Below are 22,359 nucleotides of genomic sequence, written 5' to 3'. Positions count from 1 at the left end.
TTTGTTCATGTAAGTCTGGCTCTGTGTCTGGATGACTTTCGATAAAATCACAGATGTATTCAAATGTATTAAAGCAGACTGATTAATTATGCGCAAGCTCCTGTTCACGTTTATCATGAAGCAATGTGTCAGTATAAACTAGAGCTCATATGATTTTACAGCGTTTTGAAATTTTAAGCATATTATATATGAGCATGGTGGTTCAGGGGTTTGCACTATTAGACCCTGCAGTCAAACCCCAGTAGGTCCCTTCTGTGCAGATGTTCTCCCCTTGCTTGGCTTCTGGAGCTGGTTTATATTTTTCATCTCATCCCAGGGCCCACACACAAAAACAAAAAAGATTCTTAAACTTTAAAGGTTCACTTCTTAAATAAAGGTTTAACACCAATAGGTCAACTACATCTTTCCTCCAGCCTTGTAGATATTTTATCGTAAAAGCGAGCGACAGAAAGGTTGCATACAATATGAACAACGCGTCACTGAGTCTGCTCGACATGACAATCGTTTTTTTTCCTCCGTTGTTTTTGTTTTTGACTTTTTCTGCGTTGTTTTCGTGTGCGTCCGTCCATGTGTGTGTTCCTGCAGAAAATTGTGCCCAAGCCACATTTTAATGAAAGCTCTGGATCAGAGCGATGCCAGAAGCATGGTGTTCTGGCAGCAGCATCAGCATGTGCCCTGTACTCCACAGTGCAACAAGCTCCTGGGTTAAATATAATCCCAGTCTAACTCAGGGGCCTCTTTGATGCTACTGAAAGCCAGTGAAGCCTTTAATGGGAGCCACTCTGTGTTCCTGTGTTATGTGTGAGCCGCTCAGCTTTCCTTCATTTTAAGGTTGTTGCAACTGATTTGTTGTTTTCCGAGCTAATTCTGACTTTAATCATGTCCACGTACGCTGTGCTGGGTAGCAGATTCCTATGCCTGCATGTGCGTGTGGTCCAGGTATTCCTGTTGGGAGGGGGTCTAAATGTATTTAGAAAGCCACATTACTGGGACATGTCTTCCTTACAGGGACTAAGTTAACCTGAAAACATAAGGCTTTTGCTTTTTTTAGATGAATAGAGGTTTTAAGGTTAGGTTAGAGTGAAGCAGCAGTTATATTAAAGGTTAGTGAAAATCTCCAGGAAATGTAAATCAGTGTAATATCCTCTTGAGTCACAACTATGTGGGTTTCTTTATATGTCATGATGAACAGACTGAACACACTTCCACAGTCTGCTTACACAAGAATACTTTCCTCCTTTCTCACTTTTCAGTTTTGACTACTTGCAAAGTTGAATATAAAAATAGCCATTATACACTCATGTTCCCCTCTTTTTTTTCTCTACAACACAACAAGCGCTTTTTTTTCCCCCTTCAGTTTGAGAAAAAAAACTTCCAATAAAAGTGAATACACAGAAGAAACAGCGTGCCTGTGTTTGATCTGCTGCTGGGGTTTTTTTTAGATTTCTGAGAAGTATCAACCTATTTTCAGTTGTTTCCTGTTCAGAATCAAGTTAGCTGTTATCACAAGGCTGCCGGGATCATTTTCTTCGGTCGCAGCGAAAAGCTGTAACGTCCTTGTCTGATATCCACCAACATTAAAATATTAGCCTTCCAATTGGACACGGTGTGTCAAAGGCAGCTTGTCACAGTGTTACAGCTGAGTCCTGACTTTAAACGTGAGAAGAGAGCTCAATAAATGTAATGAATGTGTGACACTTGGACATCTGAAGTGCCGTGTTCAGTTCCATACCACTTTTACCTCTTGTACATAAAAAGCCTCTTTTAAAGATGATATCTATGAGCGTTTTAGAGCCAATTTGTTCTCCCTGCGGCAAAAGGCAACATGCTCTAATTACCTCCCCCCACCTTCTCCACTGAGGCTGGAGGTGGAGGTGGTGGGGAGGTGTTTAAGTTTCCAGTCTGTCCAATGCGTAAGGGAGCTGTGTGCCCACTGAATTTATGTTTCACAAACCTGACCTTTGACACTTGTGCAGCTTTATCGCACCCAATAGCCCAAATACAGTGTGTCCCTATATGCCGAGGCTCTGTGGAGGAAGTGTCTGTGATTACCACAATCTGTACTACTTTGTGTACATCACTGCCAGCCCTCAGCCCCGTCTCCACTTCTCTTCCGCCTGACAGACTCTCAAGTCACTTAGGCCGCCATTGCTTCCTTCAAACAACACCATCAGGTTGCCTAAACCCAGTTAGCTTTACATCTTATCTAATCTCACATTCGCCCTCTCCTCAGATTGTCTGAAACAGTTTTGTCCCTTACTGTCTCTTGTAGCACTTCAGCTTCAGAGATTGCTTCTCAGTTTGTTTGTTTTTTTCGCGTTTTGTGGTAATTCTGTTATTTTTGCATTTTGGAAATGATTTTTCTCTCATTTAATGCTTCGACTGAGAAATCCATGAGTAATCCCACTCAGTCGGGCATCGTGTCACTGAGTGGGTCACTCAGGGCATAAGGCTTGGTGTTACTTCCCAGTTTTGACACTTTCAAACTTTAAAGTGTCGACTTCAAAACGATTAAAAAAAAAAAACCTACCCACAAGGACACAAATGAAAGAATCCTCTACTCTTAAAAAAAGGAGAAAAAAGAGTGCGCCCTGGATTATGAGCTCAAAGAGAAGCAAAGACAGTGCCAAAGCGAAAAAGACCATGTGCTAATTCAGCAAACACACCGGGCTTGTTCCTCGCAGGCCGCAGAATTTGTCAAGAAATCATCCCTCGCTCTCTCTGCCGGAATGCCTGCCTGACCCCCGGCAAATGAAAATAATCCAAAGTAATTAGAAGTGAGCCGGTCTGGTCCTGAGAGCCCCCGGGCGGCCGGGTAAACATGGCGGAGGGTCCGGGAGGGGCCAGTAGAGAGAGATGGAGGAGGGTGTGGAGGAGGGAGGGTGCTGACCTTGTCCACATAAAGCAGTGATTTATGAAGTGCAGGGCACAGCAGCAGGGCTTCTGTCTTCTCCCGCAGAACCAAATTACTGAGGTGGAGATTAACACGCCGCTCACAACGGGCCTACTTCCAGGCCCAAGGAAATTTTTTTATTTACATTTTCTCCTTTCATTTCCTTCGCCGTGTTTTAATGCTAATTGACATATACACGGGGCACCGTGCACATCCTCTATTAATAAAGACTCTTGAAACTGCGCCACTCATTTTCCTGCGCGCACCTATTGCCTGATGAATGCGCTAATTAAAAGACAAAGCCGCAGAGTGTTGTGCCGTCTGGAGGCTGACGTCTCTTTGAGCCCCGGGTGACTTTTTTTTAACCACTTGATTGAATCGCCCCACATTTAGGCAGAAATAAAAAGCGAGGGGAAGAGGTGGTTGTGTGTGGGGGGGAGGAGGAGGGGGGCGTGTGTATATAAAGTCACGATGGAGACTTAATGCAGCTTTTCGCCGTGTCAATAGGAGGTCTCGTCATGAACAGTGGAACTATTTCATGTGGATTTGGCCGCGATATTTTCTTTCTCTCCCCTCTCTCTCGCTCTCTCCTGAAGGATGTGCTGGAATGCACCACACAGGCCTTCCCAGTGTTTCCATGTGGCCCCTCGGCTGCAGCGGGTATAGGCTCTCCAAGTTCGCTTGCTGCTGGAGTCAGTTTGCAACCCACACGGGAATCCCCCCCTCTTCTCCAGCATGTCCCATCTGACTTTGCAGAGCACCGAAACTTAAATCACTTTTCTTTTTTTTCTAAATAGAAGAAAATGCTTAAAAGATATTTAATGGATTTTTTTTTAGAAGAAGAAGGAAGTGTGTTAGCACATGAAGCCGAATCTCAGATAATATATGAAGCTGATTGATCTTATAAACAAATAAAAAGTGTCTACATGCATGTATGAATTTGTCTTTGCGTGACCGAACTCCTAAAAACAAACAAGAAAGCCGCAAGCAAAAAAGGGGGCCTGTTTGAGCAATTTGAGACTCCTTTTCAAGAATTTCACAGCACTTTAAACATTATCCGGATGCTGTACGTTTTAAGCCTCCCCAATCAAATAAGTATGAAACGCTGTGTTGCATGATATAGTCGGAACTAACATACCCTGAAGCCTGCGTGTGTTTGGTTTGTAATTTGTTGATAAACAGCTTTTCCACCTCGCCATCCCACCGTTTGTCACAATCATTATGACAAAGGCGTGGAAATAATTCTGATAAAACGGGTCTATTTAATCCGGGCACATCAGAACGGCGTTTACGGCAAACAAAATATAAATTAGAGCAACGACTCGCAAATCATTCTCGCGGTTTATTAAAGGAACAAGTGTTTTAAATTCACCCCCATCGGTCTCTTCAGCGCGGACTCGAGAGCTTTTTATGGCAGCTCGTTCAGGTGATTATATATTCAAGTCGTACACATCTTTCATGGCCCACCTAGCATCTACACGCCTTGTTGTGTAGATGTTTTGCGCACAAGATTGAAAGTCAACAAAAAAAAAGTAGACTTATAGCAAAGTAGGCTCGTTGCTGGGCACTTTTTTATTATTATTTGTAATTGATTTTTTATTGTGTTATTATTTTGTCGCGTGACAGCTGGAGTCTGTTTTCCCTTTGCTAAAATATCCACACAAACTTAGATCGCTCGGATGTGTAGAGATAACGCAGTGCAGCTGGTCAGCGCTGTCATAAATAGACATTCAAATCACCAAATTATACGTCACATATGTGCAGGGTTTTATTCTGAATTTGATTGCGTCGTGAGGGATTTTATTATGAAATGACAAAAGTCCGTGCTGGGTTTAGCTCACTTGACAGCAGCAACAAATCGAATCACCTAATTAGTTTTTTTTTAACTCTCAAGTCCCCACTCACACTTCTTTTCTGAAGTTCAGTTCAGCTGAGCACGCCATCTCCTGACTGGAGAAAGAATTGTAGCTTTTCCTTCACGTGCCCGTGCATGGAGATGGGGAGTGGGTTGGTACGTGGGTCTGTGTGTGTGAGAGGGGGGTGGTGCGGGGGTCATACCACCGTTACCCCAATTTACCCCCGGTGATACCACAAACCCCGCGAGTTTATCCTCTTTCTCTCACATTTCCTCCTTTTCACAAAACCCCTCGCACTTCTCTCTCTATCGGGATCCTCGATCAGGACTCGGAGAGGCTGTGAAGCAATCACTTTCCCAGATTACTTGTATTTAATACACAATGCATCATAAAACAAATCCCTCATCCTGACAGGAAGAAAATAGAACAGCTCATTCGACTTGAGCTTTCCCAATTTATGGCTAAATTAAAAAGGGTTCCAACAATGGACAAGTCGAGGAGAGGCAGGAAATCAATGACCGGGCGGACCGGGGTCTCTCCTCGGTTCTCAAGGAGCGCGAGACGATGGGAATCGGTGGCCGGGTCCTGCCTTATTTACACATGATTTTTCCTGTCCTTCCTGCACATTTGCTCCGCGATTTCGCAAAACAATGGGTATTATCTGGGATGGAAGGTCAATGTCACAGTGTAAGGAGTTATCCATCATCATCTGCTCTCATCAGCCAAAGCCCCGCTCTCTCTGGCTTTATAAGCTGCCTAATAAACTCCGCTCACTGACAACAAGGACGTTTCTGTGTTATTCTCTACCCTTGTCAGATTGTTCACGGTATCAGTTTCAGCTTTAAACTGAGAGATTAAAACACACACAAACTCAAGAAATACAATGTCCAACATTTGGTCTCATCTTGATGGCAAAGCAGGTGCACGAAGGCGCACGCAGAGCTAAAAGGGTTTTTTTTTCTTTTCTTTTTTAACGCAGAATCAGAAATAACTAACCCAAGCTGATGTCTTCTTTTAGGTCATTTTGAAAAGTAAATGTGTTGTGTTGTATGTAGAGGTGAGCTTTGGAAAGCAGGTGAGTAGGCCAGGGTCCTAAAATGTGGCGCATGGGCATCAAATGGCCCGTATAGAGATTCCCAGATCTCAGTGTGTGAGAACAATTAGGCTGTTTATTATCATTACTATTATTATTACTAATATTATTATTATTATTATCACTCGTTCCCCCTCGCACACAGCTCAAATCTGAATGATAAGATATCTCAAATAAGAAACGTGTAACACACTGCAGCCCCTTTAAATTCAGTTCTTAATAACGCCGTAAAACGCCGGAATTGTCGAGAGGTTTAAGAAAAGGTGGATAATAATTCACGACTTTGATGCGTATGTTCCTTCATTAAAGTGTGCAGACTATGTGTGTTTGTGTGTGTAGTTCATCCCTTTAGAAGCCCCCATCCCGACCTCTCCCTGACCCCGCTCACCCTCTCCAACCCCGGGCCCCTGTCACTTTAAAATTTACTGCGGAGAGGAGTCTCTGCTTTCCGGGGACATGTGTAAAGACAGTCTCCCTGCTTGGAGTCCCCTCTCCTTTTTTTTTTCTTTTTTTTTAATAAGGATGGATCATCCTTTATTTTTTCTTTTCTCTTTTTTTCTTTTTTTTTTTTTTTTGAATGAGAAACATCACACACAAGTATCCGCGAGGCGCAAAGTAGGGAGGCGATGCCTGAAATCTCCCCGCCACCCCCCACCCCGAATATCTCCGCTATCACACAGACGACACATCCCGACTGGCTGAAGAGGAGGAGGAGGAGGTGGTGGAGGGGGGGAGGAAGAGAAAAATGAAAAGTTGAATGGCTACTAGAAGACACCTGGTTGCGTCAGGACAGGAGGGGTGACAAGAGAGGAGCGGACGAGCCGACCGAAGCGCACCGCTGCGAGAAAAAAAAAAAGTTGGGATCAAGTTGATGCACCGGAGGGGATTTCAGTTCCGACGTCTGCGGGACAGCGAGGGGAGAAGCGCGGAGTCGGCGCTGTCTGTGAGACAGTGTAGTGAGAAGGGATTTACTTTTACCGAGCGAGCCGTGTGTGAGAGACAGCACACAGACACACACACAGACAGCGAGACAAGTCGACTCGTCCCGCGGATTGGAGACCTGAAGAGACCGAAAAACAACCGCACACCGATCTTTTTTTTTTTTCTTTTAATGTGTCAAAAAATCTGGAGAAGTCGTCATTAGCAAAAAAAAATATTTTTCTACTTTTATTTTTAATTCCCAGGGCGATATTTTTTTTTTTACGGTGTCACTTTTTACTCAGTTAACCACCGCTGTTATTATCCCAAGAGGCTCAAAGTGTGGCACGCCAGTTTAAAAAAAAAAACGAGTCACCACGGTAAGAACACGCAGACTTTTATAAATAAAAACTGCTTCACTGAGGTTTTATTTTTATTTTTTTTACTTTCTTTTTTCTTACACGCAGAGAAAGAAAAAGGACATCTAGAAGTTTATTCGCTCATCCATCTTGCTGAACTAAGTTTGACGTTTAAATTATTAGTTAAAAGACTGCGGTGTAGTTTACAGAATACACGACTAGGTGCTCTCTTAGCGCGGACAAAGGGCTTTATGTAACCTAAATATTTATTCAGCAGCAGGTTACATAAAGACATAAAGACAGATTTGTGACCCTGAGAGAGAGATTCCGTTTTGCATCCCAACAATCGGCTTGTCTTCATAATTCTTATCACTCGCGGTTTCCTGCAGTTGATTTGTTCCCCAGTAAAGTTTACAGCCGCGCCATGAAAAATGTCAGAGCGCTCGCGATTCGTTCGAGTGGAAATGCTGCGCGAATATTTTGTAAACGATAAAAGTCCACCGATGATATGATTTGCATGATAATTCACTTCTATTGTGTTTGTTGCTCTTCTGCTGATTTCGCCAATGAGAGGAACAAAGCAGTCCCCCTGGTTTATTATTGTCACAGTCATTGTGTGTGTAGTTTATTATCTTTTACTGTTCTTGTTGCAGTTAAAATGAGTAACGTTTGGTTCATTTATTCGTTGCAACTACATTTAAAGAAACGAATTCAAACGTCAGCTAGAGTCAGGTTAAATGCAAATAGATTTTTTTAGTGTATTTCATTTTGTGGCAGATTTTTACATTTCTTTTTCTTTCTTTCTTTCTTACTGTAACAAAATAATAAAGGAGCGATCGGTCCAAAGTGAAACTGAAAGAAACCTTTGCTAATATGAAATGAATGCATATAATAATTCATGTTTTTATTTGTTACTGAACCTACTATTTGGCTTTTTTGTCTTCCTTATGTACTGACTTATTGACGTCACTTAGCATCTTAAGAATATTTATGAACATGATTTCCATTTTTATTACTTAAATGGTAATGACATCATTCTTCAACAGGCCTCTGAAGCTTTAAAAAGGTCTCAGATATATAATGAAATTATTTTGGTACTGAGTGTTTTTTCTCTTTCTTTTCATTTTTATACACAATGTTCACTGTCTTATATTCAAAACAATACAAATAATAATAATATTAAAAGTGTGTGTGTGTCAGAGAGAGAGAGAGAGAGAGACCTGCTCCTAACATTTGAGTTCTTTTCTCTGTGGGAGGTATGTGGTTAGTCAGTGTTTGGACACAGTAACCTGGACTGATACTGATCAAAGTCTGATCTCTTGCTCTCTCTCTGTCTTTCATTCCTTGCAGATCTTGGATGGGTCAGGCCATGTAAAATTCTGCGTGGATGCCAGCAAACCAGATATCGGGAGCTGGCTGAAGCACATCCAGTTTGCCCCTGCAGCCAAGCAGCACAACCTGACAGCGTGCCAGATAGATGATCAGGTAAGAGGAGACGGGTCACTCGCAGCCCACCTGGCAAAACAACCTCAACAAAGTGCGAGATAAATAGGATGTGAAGGAAAGAGAGAGAGAGAAAACATCTGCATGACTCGATTTTGAACTCCCAAATGCTGATGTGTCTTTTAAATGTCTGGCAGGATGAATCAAGCATTTAAAATGCACTCAGCCTTTTTCTGAAGCCAGAAGGCTTCCCTGTATTTTCCGACGGCTGTCCTGTCTGCGTGCTGCTGTGTTAAAAGGTGTTATTGTGATCTAAGTCAGATAGCCCCGAGAGCCGCTGGCCCACCCTGCCTTTAATTTACTCACACACACGCACAGGTCTTATGTGACGTTGCACCATAGAGACTCCTCGCTATCTGCGTGTGTTTTCCTTCGTTAATTGTGCACTGGCTTCTGCAGTGCGAGGACCACAGGGCAGGATCAGAGGCGGCCCGCCAAGATGATAGTTCCACACACTTCCTAGTCACGCTTGCGATATAAACTCCTAGATATGCCAGGAATGTCACAGTACTTTTGCTGCTCACCTGGCTGTGCAGAGGTGCGTGCTGTATACATGGGGGCCTGTTCAGCTCAGCAAAGCCATGGCGGGGGCTCCTCCCACACAGAAACACACACACACACACACACACATTGGGACAGGAACATAGGAGGCTAAACTTTATTTGACGCGTGTGCGCAGCATACCATCGCATGACCCGAATAAAAAACATAATCTAGCTGGCGTGTTTGTCATCACTTCTCACTGGTGGTCCATTTAAATTTCCTGCTTAACGTCGCCCATTGAAATTTCTGCAAAATCTCCATTATAGTGCTTGGTAACATGCTCTAAATACAGCACTTGCAATTAGTGGTAATTAGATGCAGAAATTTCTCACAGTGGAAAAGATGCACCGAGTTTGCCTTTTCCCTGAAAACAAGAAAGAGAAAAAAAAGGTGATTGACATCTTCCAAGAAAGACCTGGCCTGTTCTTCTTCTGTCAGACATGTATGTTTTTGTTCTATTCTCTTCCTCACAAGGAGGAGAGATAGGTGTATCACTTCTCTTAGAGGGATAGAAGGAGAAGGCTTCCAGAAGTACTTAGCCACTCTTTTTTAAAAAGACACAGAGAGACAAACAAGCAGAGGAGAGCTTTCCTGAGCTGCCCTCTGCACGAGGTGTGACTCGCTGTCAACACTGTGGTTCTGCTTGGGTGGCTGTGTAAGGCACCGACAGGTCACGGACATGGCTATGATGAGGTGATTGTTAAGTATTACACACTGTCACAACACAGCACAATGTGCTGTCTTTAAGCCTTCCGGCCAACATTGGTGTTTTTGAAAACACAGTGTAGCGTCTCACAATGCCTGTCTGTATCTGTAAAATGAATAGACTGAATAGGGTGGTCTTGCAAAGCTGCTGTCAGTTTTTGGTACTGTCTGTGTGCGAGTGTGTGTGTCTGTGTGTGTGTGCTGGTGCTCATGAGGGCTTTTTTGTGTCCCTGTGTGCACAGACGTTTATGTTCATTGACTTGCTGTGAGTGTGTCAAGTGTTTTATTGTGTCTCTGAAGTGTGTGCCCACACCTGTAAGTGCCTGTGTTTCCTACATGTATGCATGTACGATTGTGTGTGTTTTGTGTGTGTGTGTGTGTGTGTGTGTGTGTGTGTGTGTGTGTGTGTGTGTGTGTGTGTGTGTGTACCCACACGCACACTCTGCAAGGACTGTGAATTGTTCACTGCGGTTCAGATGACTCCCCGCGCTCCTCATTCTGAGCTGGAAACGCTAAAACACACAGTACCTGATTCCAACAGGTTTTTACTGCCACAGAGAAGTGCTGACTCCAAACGCAGCCTGAAACCACACATTACACAGTCGCCACATAACGTGTAGCATCACCAGATTTCCACAGAAGGGCCTGACTAAGCTGCCCGGGGCTCATATATTTCTTGTTCTGTAAAGTCGTACTTCAAAACCAAGTTTAAACAAATCGTCCCTTGCCATGCGCTCAACAGAGATGATTTGTTGTACGGCCTGATTTTAAGGCAGTGTCATACAGCGACAGCAATTTCCAGGCGTGTTGGTCGTTATTTGGGCCTGGTTCTTTTCAAGCCTCAATTTAGCCCTGCCAGCGTGAGTAAAACTGGCCTCCGTCCTCTTATTTCTGACCCAGTTCTGGTTATCATAAAACTTTATGAGCAATCTCAGGAGAACGTGGGGGCGAGAGGGGAATGAATATGGGAGCAGAGAGAGAGAGAACAACGTCTGTTTATTTCTTACTAGAGGAACTGTTCGCAAGTCCACTTCCCCTTTCTCTTCTCTTTTTCTCTCTCAATTCATTTGTTACTCATCCGCCATCCTCCATCAGGATAAACGTCTTTATTTTTACCCCTTTGCATGGAAAACTTGAGCAGACTGTGCAGGTAGTAATAGAGGACCTGCAAAGGAATACATTGAATATTTTTAAGTTTAAAGATATTGTGCACTGTGTGTTCAGCTGTTGAAAATTTAAAAAGCTAAAGTTAGAGAATACATGTGTTATTCTTTAATAATAATATTAGCTGGACTTTGGGCATTCTAAAAGAAATGAACAAGGACAGCCTTTATTTGGGTGACCTTTCTGTTTTACTACTTTATATATTTGACACGTCAGAGTGGAAAGCAACAGGAAAGAGCGGAGAGGAAGGCGATGGCAGGTGTCACAGTCTGTGAGTCACACTGAAATTTGTAATTAATCCAGCATGCTTCAGCTCACAGGTTTGAATTTATTTAGAAATAATAAGATCTCTATTAAGAGAGCCAAGTATCATACATGCAGGTTCTCATTTTATTTCTAAATGAATGTGAAACTCTTTAAAGTTGGCTGGTTACATAGTTTTTTGATGTTTGAAAATTCCTACCCCAGTGCGCAAGACATCCTCGCTCGCACGCTAACGCACACACACGGACGACGCAGCCTTAGCGCCGCTTCCACAGATCCATCCACGACCAGCACGTTTTGTTGTTAATATAATCAGGGCAATTAGCGCTTACAAACCCTCCGCTGTGCTCCTGACTCTACTGAGTCAACTGAAGGGAAAATTGATTAGAAGTGTAATTAACATCATCCAACGAGGCCCCGAAGAGCCTTTTATAAGACAGTGCAGAGGGATATGAGCGTTAATCTCATTCGCTCTATTGATTCTCACTCAGTATTGAGTGGGATGGAGTGGCTTTGGGGCATATTAGCAAAATACTGACGGCCATTCACTATGTAAATACACTGGAGGTGATTGCAGCTCAGTGAGATAAAGGTATTGGACCACATTCAGCTAAAAAGAAGAGATCAGACCGTGCAATTCCACACGATTTAATGCGTCATATGACAACTTTAGAAGAGTCACAGCCTTTTTTTTAATTCACAGATGTAATTTTTTTTACCTGACATTGATGCTATGCCACTAAAGAGGTACCAAAACAATTTTGCTTTTCTTCTAAGAACATTCTCCCAAAGTTGGCCCATTCTAATGTTACCAGAGTCTTGCTGGCTTCCTTACATGTTCATCCAAATTGCTGGAAGCAGCTGCACATTGTGTGCTCGTACTCTTTATTGCTATCTAAGTCACGAAATGGTTTCATTTAGAAGCCAAGCGATGGTAACCGCCAAACATACTGTACATGTAGCATGACCCCGCTGGAGAGGCCACAACACATGTGGACATGTTGCTGTTATGCAACTGCTGACTAAGCACAATGTTGTGGTCGATCTTCTATATTGTAATTATGCTTTGCACTTTTTTTCCCCTTCTTTGCTTAAAAATAAACAGCGTTGGGGAAATGTTTGAACCGAATGCTCGTATCCGATGTTGCTTCTTTAATTTAGTGTGGCCCCGTGTTAAAGTAGCCTGAGACTTTAAGGGATTTTTTTTTTTTGTACTAAAACAAACAGCCAGACTGAGAGTTTACTGGGACGGGACAGCGTAGGTTAACATACCTGTTGAATGCGGTCTGTGTGCGAGAGGGCGAGAGGAATCGGCCAACAGGGTGTGGACACAGAAAATGTGACTGTGTTTACTCTGCTAATGACTAATGGTGTCAAGGTAATAACTTATCCAATTATAGCCTCTGATCCTCGTGTGGTTTTAACCTTTGACAGGGAGAGTGTATGACAGAGAGAGGAAGATAAGCAGTGACCTAATAAACTAACGCATACAGACAAAAAAGGCAACATATCCTTTAACAAAACATACTGAGCTCTTTGTATTGATATAAAATAAAAGAAAATGTTTAAGAGAAGATCGGGGTGTTTTTGGATAAAACATGAACTAGAATCTCAACACTTTTTATGGTTTTCGGTGTGAACTCAAACACCCTGACTATCTTATCTCCAGAATTATCTTAAGCCACTGTTTGACTGCTGGAAAAAAAAATGTTTGTGTGTGTGTGTGTGTGTGTGTGTGTGTGTGTGTGTGTGTGTGTGTGTGTGTGTGTGTGTGTGTGTGTGTGTGTGTGTGTGTGTGCGTGTGTGTGGCCATGACATGCTAAGGATGACCCCAAGAGTCAAAGACGGTGTGTCCTGTTTGGGACACACAGTGACTCGCTGCCTCTTTGTTTATGTGTGTGTGTGTGTTTTCACTGTTTATCTGTGGCGACCCTCAGGGAAGGGGTGGAGCCGCTGGGGAGAAATCCCCCTCCTGTTCGTAATCACCCTCTTGAGTGTGCTTACACTACTCCAAGAATACATGTTCTTGTGTAAAGAGTACAGAGTGGGTCTAATCGAGAGAGGTCAGAGGTCAGATTCAGAGCCAGGAGTGCTTCTTGCTGACAGAGACTTCGGTATGGCTGTTGTCTGCTGTTTGCTGCCTTTCTTTGTGGACTTTTTTTTGTATTTTTTATATACAAATGTGAACAAATTCAACAGTGTCCGTTAATTTTTATGTTCTAAGGCTATCGTCCAGGGATGCCAAACTAATTTAACATCATCAGCCTTAAGTTAGCCAGACCAGCGAAACACCCCTTTCTGTCAGTGTACATACATTTAGCTGAATGCATAATCCCTGATATGTCTCAATATAAGAAAAAGAAATGGGATTTAAAAGAACATCTCAGTTTTCAACATGATAAAGGTATAAAAAAAAATTCTATAGCAGATATAGTCGATACTGGGAAAACCAGGAACTTCTCTCTTGTCTTTCAATTATTTATCTATAACCTATTTATTTGCTGTAGTATGAATGGCAACCGGGGAGGTCTTTATCAATAGAATCAGAGCTGTAAATCGTGTGAAAATACGATTAAAAGTTCAAATCCTGTGCGCTCCTTCACATTTTCCAAAGCTTTCCAATTGGAGTTTTTTTCCGGGGTGATTCTGGCTCTTGGGCCTTATGTTTGGCACTTTAAACGGCGCTCTGGTGACTTTCCAAAGAGCCTTCCTGCTCAGTCTCAGTATCAGTCTCTCAGAGCGGAACCCCTACAGTCCCTCGTGTCTGTTTGTGCCGATGTCTGATTGTTTCTGAATCACAATATTTTTGTGCCCTTTGAGGCCCTTTGAGAGCCCCTTTGTCTGTGCACCCATGTGCGATCTACAAAAAGACGATCCAGATTCATGCAAATGCATCTCTGGTACAGAGGGCAGAGTAGGGTATGACAGAGATTATAGTTTTGGGACCCTCACAGTTCACTTTTCTTTATTCATACTAGATCTGCTCCCTTTGGGAGCAGGAAAAACATCCCCCAACTTTTAACTTTAACTACTGGCCTTCCTTGTTAAATGAAGGCAAATCAAAAATTTTCTCAAATACTAAAAAATAAATAAATAAATCATAAAAATGGATTCCATTTGGTGGTTATTATGTAATATGTCTCCCCTGGTCTGGATAACTGTAATGACTCCAGTTCAGCCCTGTAATGGGAGTCAGACTTCCAGGCCCTGTTGCCCTCCCACTGATTTTCTTGGCAGGTCATATTCATTTAATGCCTGAATTTAAATCATACTTTAATGCTACCACAAAACTACATCAGTTACGATGCATCAATCACTCCTAGGTTATTGACACGCAAGAGCTCTGCCTTGGTCCAGCCGACTTACTTAAGCTCCCTGTACTCCAGTGACTCAGTAGTGTCACATTTAGTATTCTATCATTTGCCAGAAGTAAGAACAATGACACAAATAATTATAGTCCGAAGCATACCTCATGATCTTTATTGTGACCGAGATATTTATCTTAACTCTCTCAGGAGCCACGGCGGCTCTTGTGTTCCCCCAGTCAGGAATTCCCTTCATAAGCGGCGTATCTGTGACCTGCGCCTTCCCAGAAGCAACTCTCTCCACCCCCCCTGTCGCATTTCTAATAAATTCCTCTATCATCATTGTCATGTTGACACAGCAAAGGAAGGTAATATGTTAAACGTCCAAAGCGTGCCAAATATAACTCCATGTGTGATTGTTTCACAAAGAAAGCCTATTGTGTGTCCAGGGGAAGCACCACAGTTCCAGGGACTCTCATCTGATTCTTAAATATGACTTGCCCCACTCAAAATACACGGTCCCATATTTAGCCATAGCAAAACTATTTATGTAGAAATGCTGTACACGTAAGTCAGTATAGGTGCATTAAATAACACAAACTGATCGCACAGCTGGAAGTTTCTCCTGTTGGGAAAATGGTCAATCAACAGAATGTTGATTTATCTATATGTATATATATATATATATATATATATATATATATATATATATATATATATATATATATATATATATATATATATATATGTGTGTATATATATGTGTGTATATATATATATATATATATATATATATATATATATATATATATATATATATATATATATATAGTTCGTTATGCTGGCTGTTTGTTTAATTAGCTTTCTCTCCACATAGTCGTTGCCACTTCCTGCCCACTACAAGCATTACTGTGTAGAGTATTTACAGACGAGTATATTTATTCAGCAGTTGTTTGTGTTTTCTTTTTGTATTCATGAAGATGGATGCCTTACAGGATGAGTAATTACAACTTAATGACTGTGTGTATTTTCATGTATACGTCTCTTCTGCGTGTGCGGTGGTGCTATGACAATCATGTGTGCATGTGCATGCCTGTACAGTACAGCTACCTCAAGTGACCTCTGCAACGCGTGCCTCGTGCTGTTATCGACAACCTAAAAGAGACAAGTTAACACAAAGTGACTGATGCAACATTTTTACTATAAAACAAAGGACTGAAGCAAATTCTTTGATACGTATCTGCGGGGCTCTTTTGATTCAAGGGTTGATTTGAAAACTTCTGCTTAAGTCATAAAAATATTTTGTGTGTTACAGATATTCTACAAAGTCACCAGAGAGATTTTTCCTGGCCAGGAGCTGCTACTTTTCATGAAGGCTGAAGAGTATTCATGTGATACGATGGCTCCTGATATTCATGGTCGGCACCTCACGCATGCACAGACACAAATGTTTTTGTTTTTTTTCTCTCTCTGCTGTAAACATATCTCACAAATGTTTGTTTATTGTTAATTCCCCCCTCCTGCCCCGACACCTTGCACTACGCAGAGGAGAGGCAGTACCGCTGTGAGGATTGTGACCAGCACTTTGAGTCCCGCAACCAGCTGCTGGACCACCAGAAGAAGCCGTGTGGGATGCCCCCCTCCTCCTTCCTGAACCCAGGTTTGAATTTTCATTATTATTACTTTTTTTCTACCACCATAAAAAATAGAGTTGTACAGAGTGTCGAGAAACATGTGTTGCTGAACTGGGACCAAGACACTAATGATCTAAGTGCTTTGTCTCTCATCGGAGCAACTGAAAATGAGATCATAGAGTAGTGCTCTGTGGAAAAGGTGAATCTGATGTACGCTTTAGCCATGAGGACGACTTTAAAACCTTCCACTTTCGAGTGAATGAAGCTTTTTTTAATTGTCTTGCTGCTTGAGCTGCTTGTGTAACTTCTTATGTAATCTAGGAGGCGACAATGACCTGAAAGCCCAAGAACCTCAAGACTTGCGACCCCTCCACATGTCCCAAGGACTACACGAATGTAAAGAGTGTGACCAGGTCTTCCCTGATGTCCAGAGGTAACTGGATGGACACATTTCATCCCATAATTTATTCGAGCAAGTGCTGACAAACAGACATGTGATTCAAGACAAATCCTTCCATTCTCATTGTCTTTTTTTCTTTTTTCTTTTCTGCAGCCTGGAGGCCCACAGCTTGTCCCACAGTGAGGAGAGAGAATATAAGTGTGACCAGTGTCCCAAGGCCTTCAACTGGAAATCGAACCTGATCCGACATCAGATGTCGCATGACAGTGGCAAGCACTACGAATGTGAAAACTGCTCAAAGGTAAAGTGATGACTGTTGAAGGGAATATTTCATGATTTGGGATGCAGATATTTGTGCACATGTGTCCCCTCTGCACATTTTTTTAGAAGCAGATAGTAACCCTCCCGTGTGTCTGTGTGGTTCCTCCCCCCAGCAGGTGTTCACAGACCCCAGTAACCTCCAAAGGCACATTCGCTCGCAGCACGTCGGGGCGCGTGCTCATGCCTGTTCTGAGTGTGGCAAGACGTTTGCAACGTCTTCAGGCCTCAAACAGCATAAGCACATCCACAGCAGTGTCAAGCCCTTCATGTGTAAGTCACTAAGACCCTACCTATGTAAGTCTACTCAGTACATTATAAGAATAACAGTAATGACATGCTTTGGCTTGCCTTCTAATGTGTTTTTTGGAAAAAAAAAATCACTTCATCCTTCTGCAGGTCTTTTTCTCCAGAACTAATCTTGTAATGTTCTACAGGGTTTACACGTGATAATATATTGCAGCAAAGCAAAGACGTTTCTTTAGAAAGGCCCATGCAGTCTGTTTTCTGCACCAAGCCTCGCACACTGCTGACATAATAATAACAGCATTTTAACGAGCATGTAATTCAGTTTGAATCGTTGAATCTTTGTCTAACCTTGATTTTGCTTGTAACTGTGATTTAATCTAATGTTTTGTTGACATACATCTTGCAGGCTTTTTTGTCTTGTGTCTTGGTTTCTTTATTTCTTGAGCACATACTTTCTTTTTTCTTATTTTTGGGGTCCTCACTAACTCCTGCAGGATCCAAACACCTTTGACCTTTCACACTTTCACCACCTCACACAAGAGATCTGATCTCCATATCCCCTGAAGCATTATGACCTCCACCCTCTGCCCCTTTCCTCTTTCCCCTGTTTTATTTTTTATTGTTTTTTTTAAAGTGGGCTCATACAAATCTGTGCACATTAAATACATACTATCTTTCTCTTTTGTCATGAAAACACAAAGACAAACACATATAAATAAATATCCATATACTTAGGCAGGAGTGACGGCATTTCCAGTGAAGACTTCAGATTTCCCTATCTCGTCTTTTGCCTCCAGAACACACACCATTCCTCACAAATAGCAACCACATGTACAGGCCCTCTTCCCTGCGCTTCCTCTGAATTGGAGTCCATTTGCTATAATCAGCAGAAAGTATGCAGGTTTAAAAACAACTAATAGCTGTCTAAAAAAAGAGAGAGAGACAAAGCAGCCTCCAACATGATGGCTGCCTGGGAGAAATCATATGTGAAGTGCCTTTTTGTGTGAGTGCTCTTGTAGGGTCTGTATGCATGTGCTTGTGTGTGCATACTAGTATTCGTGATTTAGTGCACGCAGTGTGTCAAGGATGCGTGCATACAAGCTTTTGTATGAACGGGAAGCACCCAGAGGTGCTGGGTTGTTAATTCCCACACTCAAGTGAACATTATTTATCTGCTGCACTTTTCACAGGAGCATGTTTATAATATTTTGTTTTTCAGTTTATTAAGAGCTGAAGAATACATACATGTGGTGAATCCTGCCCCACACTCTGAGTGTGATGCGTATGTTCTCAGGCTGTAAATGTCACAAGAACTAAACTGAGTCAAAGTGCTTTTTTCTTCCAGTCTGCTCAGGCTGTGTGGGCGTACTTGTATTTAAAAAAAAATATAGACACAAGGAGAGATCATTAATAGCTCTTGTTCCTTCTTTTTTTTGGCTAAAATATGCACATTGTAGAAGCTTAATTGGACTAATTTCAAGCAAATTTAAAAGACAAATTCTTTAGTGTTTTTTTAAACAGTTTAAAATGGCCTAACACACCCATGGTGATGATTAGGTAACGCTTAGAGAAATTGAGAAACTGCTGTTTCATGTCACGGTGCTAGACGTCAGCTTCATTGGTTAAATTGACTGAAAGGTCTGGGCTCAGGGAATTCTTTTCTTCTCCTTCTCCTTCCTCTGCTGGTGCTTCTTCTTCTTCTTCATTGCCCTGGCTATGTCCAAAAAAGCTTAGCCACAAATACCCTTATTTTAATTTATTTTTCTGGTTCCTAAAAATTCACCTTTTTTTTCTTTTTTAAAAAATATAGGATTACATTCACTCCTGGCTTGAACTTTCCCATTTGGAGTTCCTCTGGGATGTTTATTCAAATGTGCTTCCAAAATGCTTTTTTTTTCCTTTTCTCCTTCTCCATCTCCTTGAATTGCCTCTTGTGCACCTTGAGGCTGGAAAGCATCCAAAGTATGCAGAAGTGAAACCACAGTGTGAGCCTAACCACTTCCTTATCCTCGTTTTGAAGATCTAATAACAATATGAGCTAAATCAATCATCCAGAAATCCTTCTTACTGCTTTCCTAAAAGTGTAGGGTGAACACAAGCTGCAATCCACAAAATCCATAGTGCAGGAGGGGTGTGACAAAGAGGGACATCTACTCTCTTTGACAACTGCATGACAGAAGTTCAGAGACAGAAAACTGAAAAGCACAACCAAAATAGCATATGATGGGTTACCATTCCCACTATTAAATCATCCATTTACAATAGAAATAGCTGACAGATTAATAATGACCAACAGATACCATCAGATGGTGGATTTTTTGTTTCGGGATTGGGTGTTGTCACTGTACGTCTCCGGAGACAGACAGACTGACAGGCAGGCATAGAGAGTGTGGCTGTTGACTGTGGGAAGGTCAGTAAGCGCAGGACGACAGAGCCAACTATGGGGACAAGGTGAGGGGGCTGAGGGGGTGACTAGAGAGGGGGGGAGAAGCAGCAGAGGACGTGAGACCTGTCCCTGGGAACCGGACTGCAGGATAGGATTCATTCAACTCCACTTCCTTCTCAAACTTAAAATAGAGCCATTGTACTGAATGAGGCTGAGAATGTGTGTGTGTGTGTGTGTATCTTTATGCCTGTGTGTGTGATTACAATTTCTTTGCGGTGTGTGTGGATATTTTGTGAATGTGACTGCATGTACACATGTGTGTCTCTGTGTGATTGTTTATGGACTCCCTGGGAGCGTCCCTGGAAGGACAATGGGGCTGGAGATGCCTGGGAATTTGGTTTGATGTGCAGCTGATGAGTGGCAGTGAGTGACTCACACCATCAACCAAATAGATTCTCTGACAATTCCAGGATCTGGACACACCTCTGCTTTTCTGTTCTGCTGGAACATTGTCAGAGTATTGATGGGAACACAAGTGTATCACTCATGCTGCATTTCCTCTGCCTTTGCTTCAGCCGGCCTGAAGCATAGAAATGTCATATTAAATTATGTAATTTTGGTGTGTATGTGCATGAGGAGTTGGGAGGGGTGGAGGGGTGGGGGTTCAGTTCATGTCAGAGGCTAATGCAATCTATGCTTGTCTCTGTTTCCCTACAGGTGAAGTCTGCCACAAGTCCTACACCCAGTTCTCTAACCTTTGCCGCCACAAACGCATGCACGCTGACTGCCGCACACAGATCAAATGTAAGGACTGTGGGCAAATGTTCAGCACCACCTCTTCCCTCAACAAGCACCGGCGCTTCTGTGAAGGGAAGAACCACTTCACAGCAGGAGGGCTGTTTGCCCAGGGTATGCCACTCCCTGGGGCCCCCGGCTTGGACAAATCAGCTCTTGCAATGGGTCACAGCAGTGCAGGACTTGCTGATTATTTTGGGGCAAGTCGACATCACAGCGGGCTTACGTTCCCTGCTGCCCCAGCATTTCCTTTCAGCTTCCCTGGCCTGTTCCCCTCTGGACTTTATCACCGGCCGCCGCTCATTCCTGCCACAACTTCTCCTGTCAGACAGCCAGCCCATGCACCTGTTGCTGGACCTGGAGCAGAGCTGAGCAAGAGTCCTTTGCTGCCTCCAAGCCCTGGTGCTCAGGAGTCTCAAGAACTTCTCAAAGCTCTCCGCAAAGACGGCGGTTCACCTGGAAGTCAAATGCCAGTGTCAGACAGCCAGGGCTCATCCTATACCAAGCAAAAGAACAAGCAGAGTGACCAGTCTGAAAGCAGCGACCTGGATGATGTCAGCACACCCAGTGGAAGTGATCTAGAGAGCACGTCAGGCTCCGAGCTCGAAAGCGACATGGACAGTGAGAGGGAGAGGGGGGCTGCTCGAGAAAACGGAAAAGGTCCAAAGAGGAAGGCCAGTGAAGGAGGTCCTCAAAGCCCCAGCCTGATGGGCAGCAGCGCTGCTAAAGACTTTCCAGGCCCTTCCCTCATCCCGTCCCCGCTGGACGAACACACAGCTGTAACAGGAGCTGTGAATGACTCTATTAAGGCCATTGCCTCAATTGCCGAGAAGTATTTTGGCTCCACAGGGCTAGCTGGCCTGCAGGACAAGAAGGTTGGGTCTCTTCCCTATCCTTCTATGTTTCCACTGCCTTTCTTCCCAGCGTTCTCTCCTCCGGTTTACCCCTTCCCAGACAGGGACCTCAGAACTGCAGGCCTGAAGGGGGAGCCACAATCACCTGCAGATGACTGCAAGAAGGCCCAAGGGAAGTCTTCATCCGAGTCCCCATTTGACCTCACCACCAAGCGAAAGGAGGAAAAGTTAGCATCTTTTGCGTCTTCCAAACCAGAAATGGCCCAATCTATGGGTCAGGATCAGCCACTAGATTTGAGCCTTGGGGCCAGGGGCCGTGGGCGTAATCCAAGAGAGGAGGAGACAAAAAAGAATCCAAATTATGAAGAGGAGAAAGGAGTGGTGGAGATCCCAAAAGCAGACACTTCCTTACAACATGCTAGGCCCACCCCTTTCTTCATGGACCCCATCTATAGGTATTGTTATTACCAGTAACACTCTAAGCCTTTATTTGGTTAAATATTTGTATTTTAAAAATGTAATTACTTCTATATGCTGCAAATGTGCATACAGATTTGCAAAGTTTGTCAGTTATTTTGTAAAACTGAATATAATTCCACTGATAACCACTAAGAGCTAATAGAAATCTACTATTAGCAGGGTTGAGAAGAGGAGAATGAGCGATCCGTTTGAGACTCTGAAAGACAAGTACATGCGACCCGCTCCGGGCTTCCTTTTCCATCCACAGGTAGGTTTAAACTGTGGCTTTCACGGGAATTGGGGAAACTTGGGAAAGGATGCATACCGGGTACAACATAAAGGATTAAATATTGCATTCTTACCAGTTCAGCAGCACATTCTTACCTACTACTTTTACTTTTTTAGTTATTTAAGTTAAAGTTGATGATTTAGATGCCTATACTGCCCTAATTTATAAGGGTACGAGTTTCATCACAGCTGTCTTGCCATCAAAAAATGGCACAATTCAAGCTTAAATGCCCACTCTTGGCTTCCTATGTACACAGCAGTGACAGCAACATGTAATTTAACCAACCAGTGCATATTATGATTCTTTCTACAAAGAGCTTTTATCGTTAATGGTTATCACAGGCTGACCAGACTGGATTAATGAGGATTAGCA

General features: G+C 42.9%; 1 protein-coding gene across 6 annotated transcripts in view; it reads left to right on the top strand.

Annotated features, from left to right (window-relative positions):
• mecom (MDS1 and EVI1 complex locus) overlaps nucleotides 1-22,359 on the top strand; it is a 126,106-nt gene that overhangs the window by 91,436 nt on the left and 12,311 nt on the right. The window contains exons 1-9 of one of the 6 annotated variants that reach the window (XM_063493853.1): nucleotides 6,651-7,140; nucleotides 8,470-8,604; nucleotides 15,919-16,021; nucleotides 16,150-16,263; nucleotides 16,559-16,670; nucleotides 16,791-16,938; nucleotides 17,072-17,252; nucleotides 20,308-21,694; nucleotides 21,876-21,966. In XM_063493853.1, the coding sequence (XP_063349923.1) occupies nucleotides 15,973-16,021; nucleotides 16,150-16,263; nucleotides 16,559-16,670; nucleotides 16,791-16,938; nucleotides 17,072-17,252; nucleotides 20,308-21,694; nucleotides 21,876-21,966 (2,082 nt within the window). In that variant the 5' untranslated portion in view covers nucleotides 6,651-7,140; nucleotides 8,470-8,604; nucleotides 15,919-15,972. Of the gene's footprint in view, nucleotides 1-6,650; nucleotides 7,141-8,469; nucleotides 8,605-15,918; nucleotides 16,022-16,149; nucleotides 16,264-16,558; nucleotides 16,671-16,790; nucleotides 16,939-17,071; nucleotides 17,253-20,307; nucleotides 21,695-21,875; nucleotides 21,967-22,359 lie in introns of those variants that run through there. The other 5 variants (XM_063493851.1, XM_063493850.1, XM_063493849.1 and 2 more) reach the window with 5 other exon arrangements.

Source organism: Pelmatolapia mariae, linkage group LG14, assembly GCF_036321145.2.
Source record: "Pelmatolapia mariae isolate MD_Pm_ZW linkage group LG14, Pm_UMD_F_2, whole genome shotgun sequence".
Classification (NCBI taxonomy): Eukaryota; Metazoa; Chordata; class Actinopteri; order Cichliformes; family Cichlidae; genus Pelmatolapia; species Pelmatolapia mariae.
The sequence above is the reverse complement of the archived record's forward strand: the minus strand, read 5'-3'. Positions and strand labels throughout refer to the sequence as shown.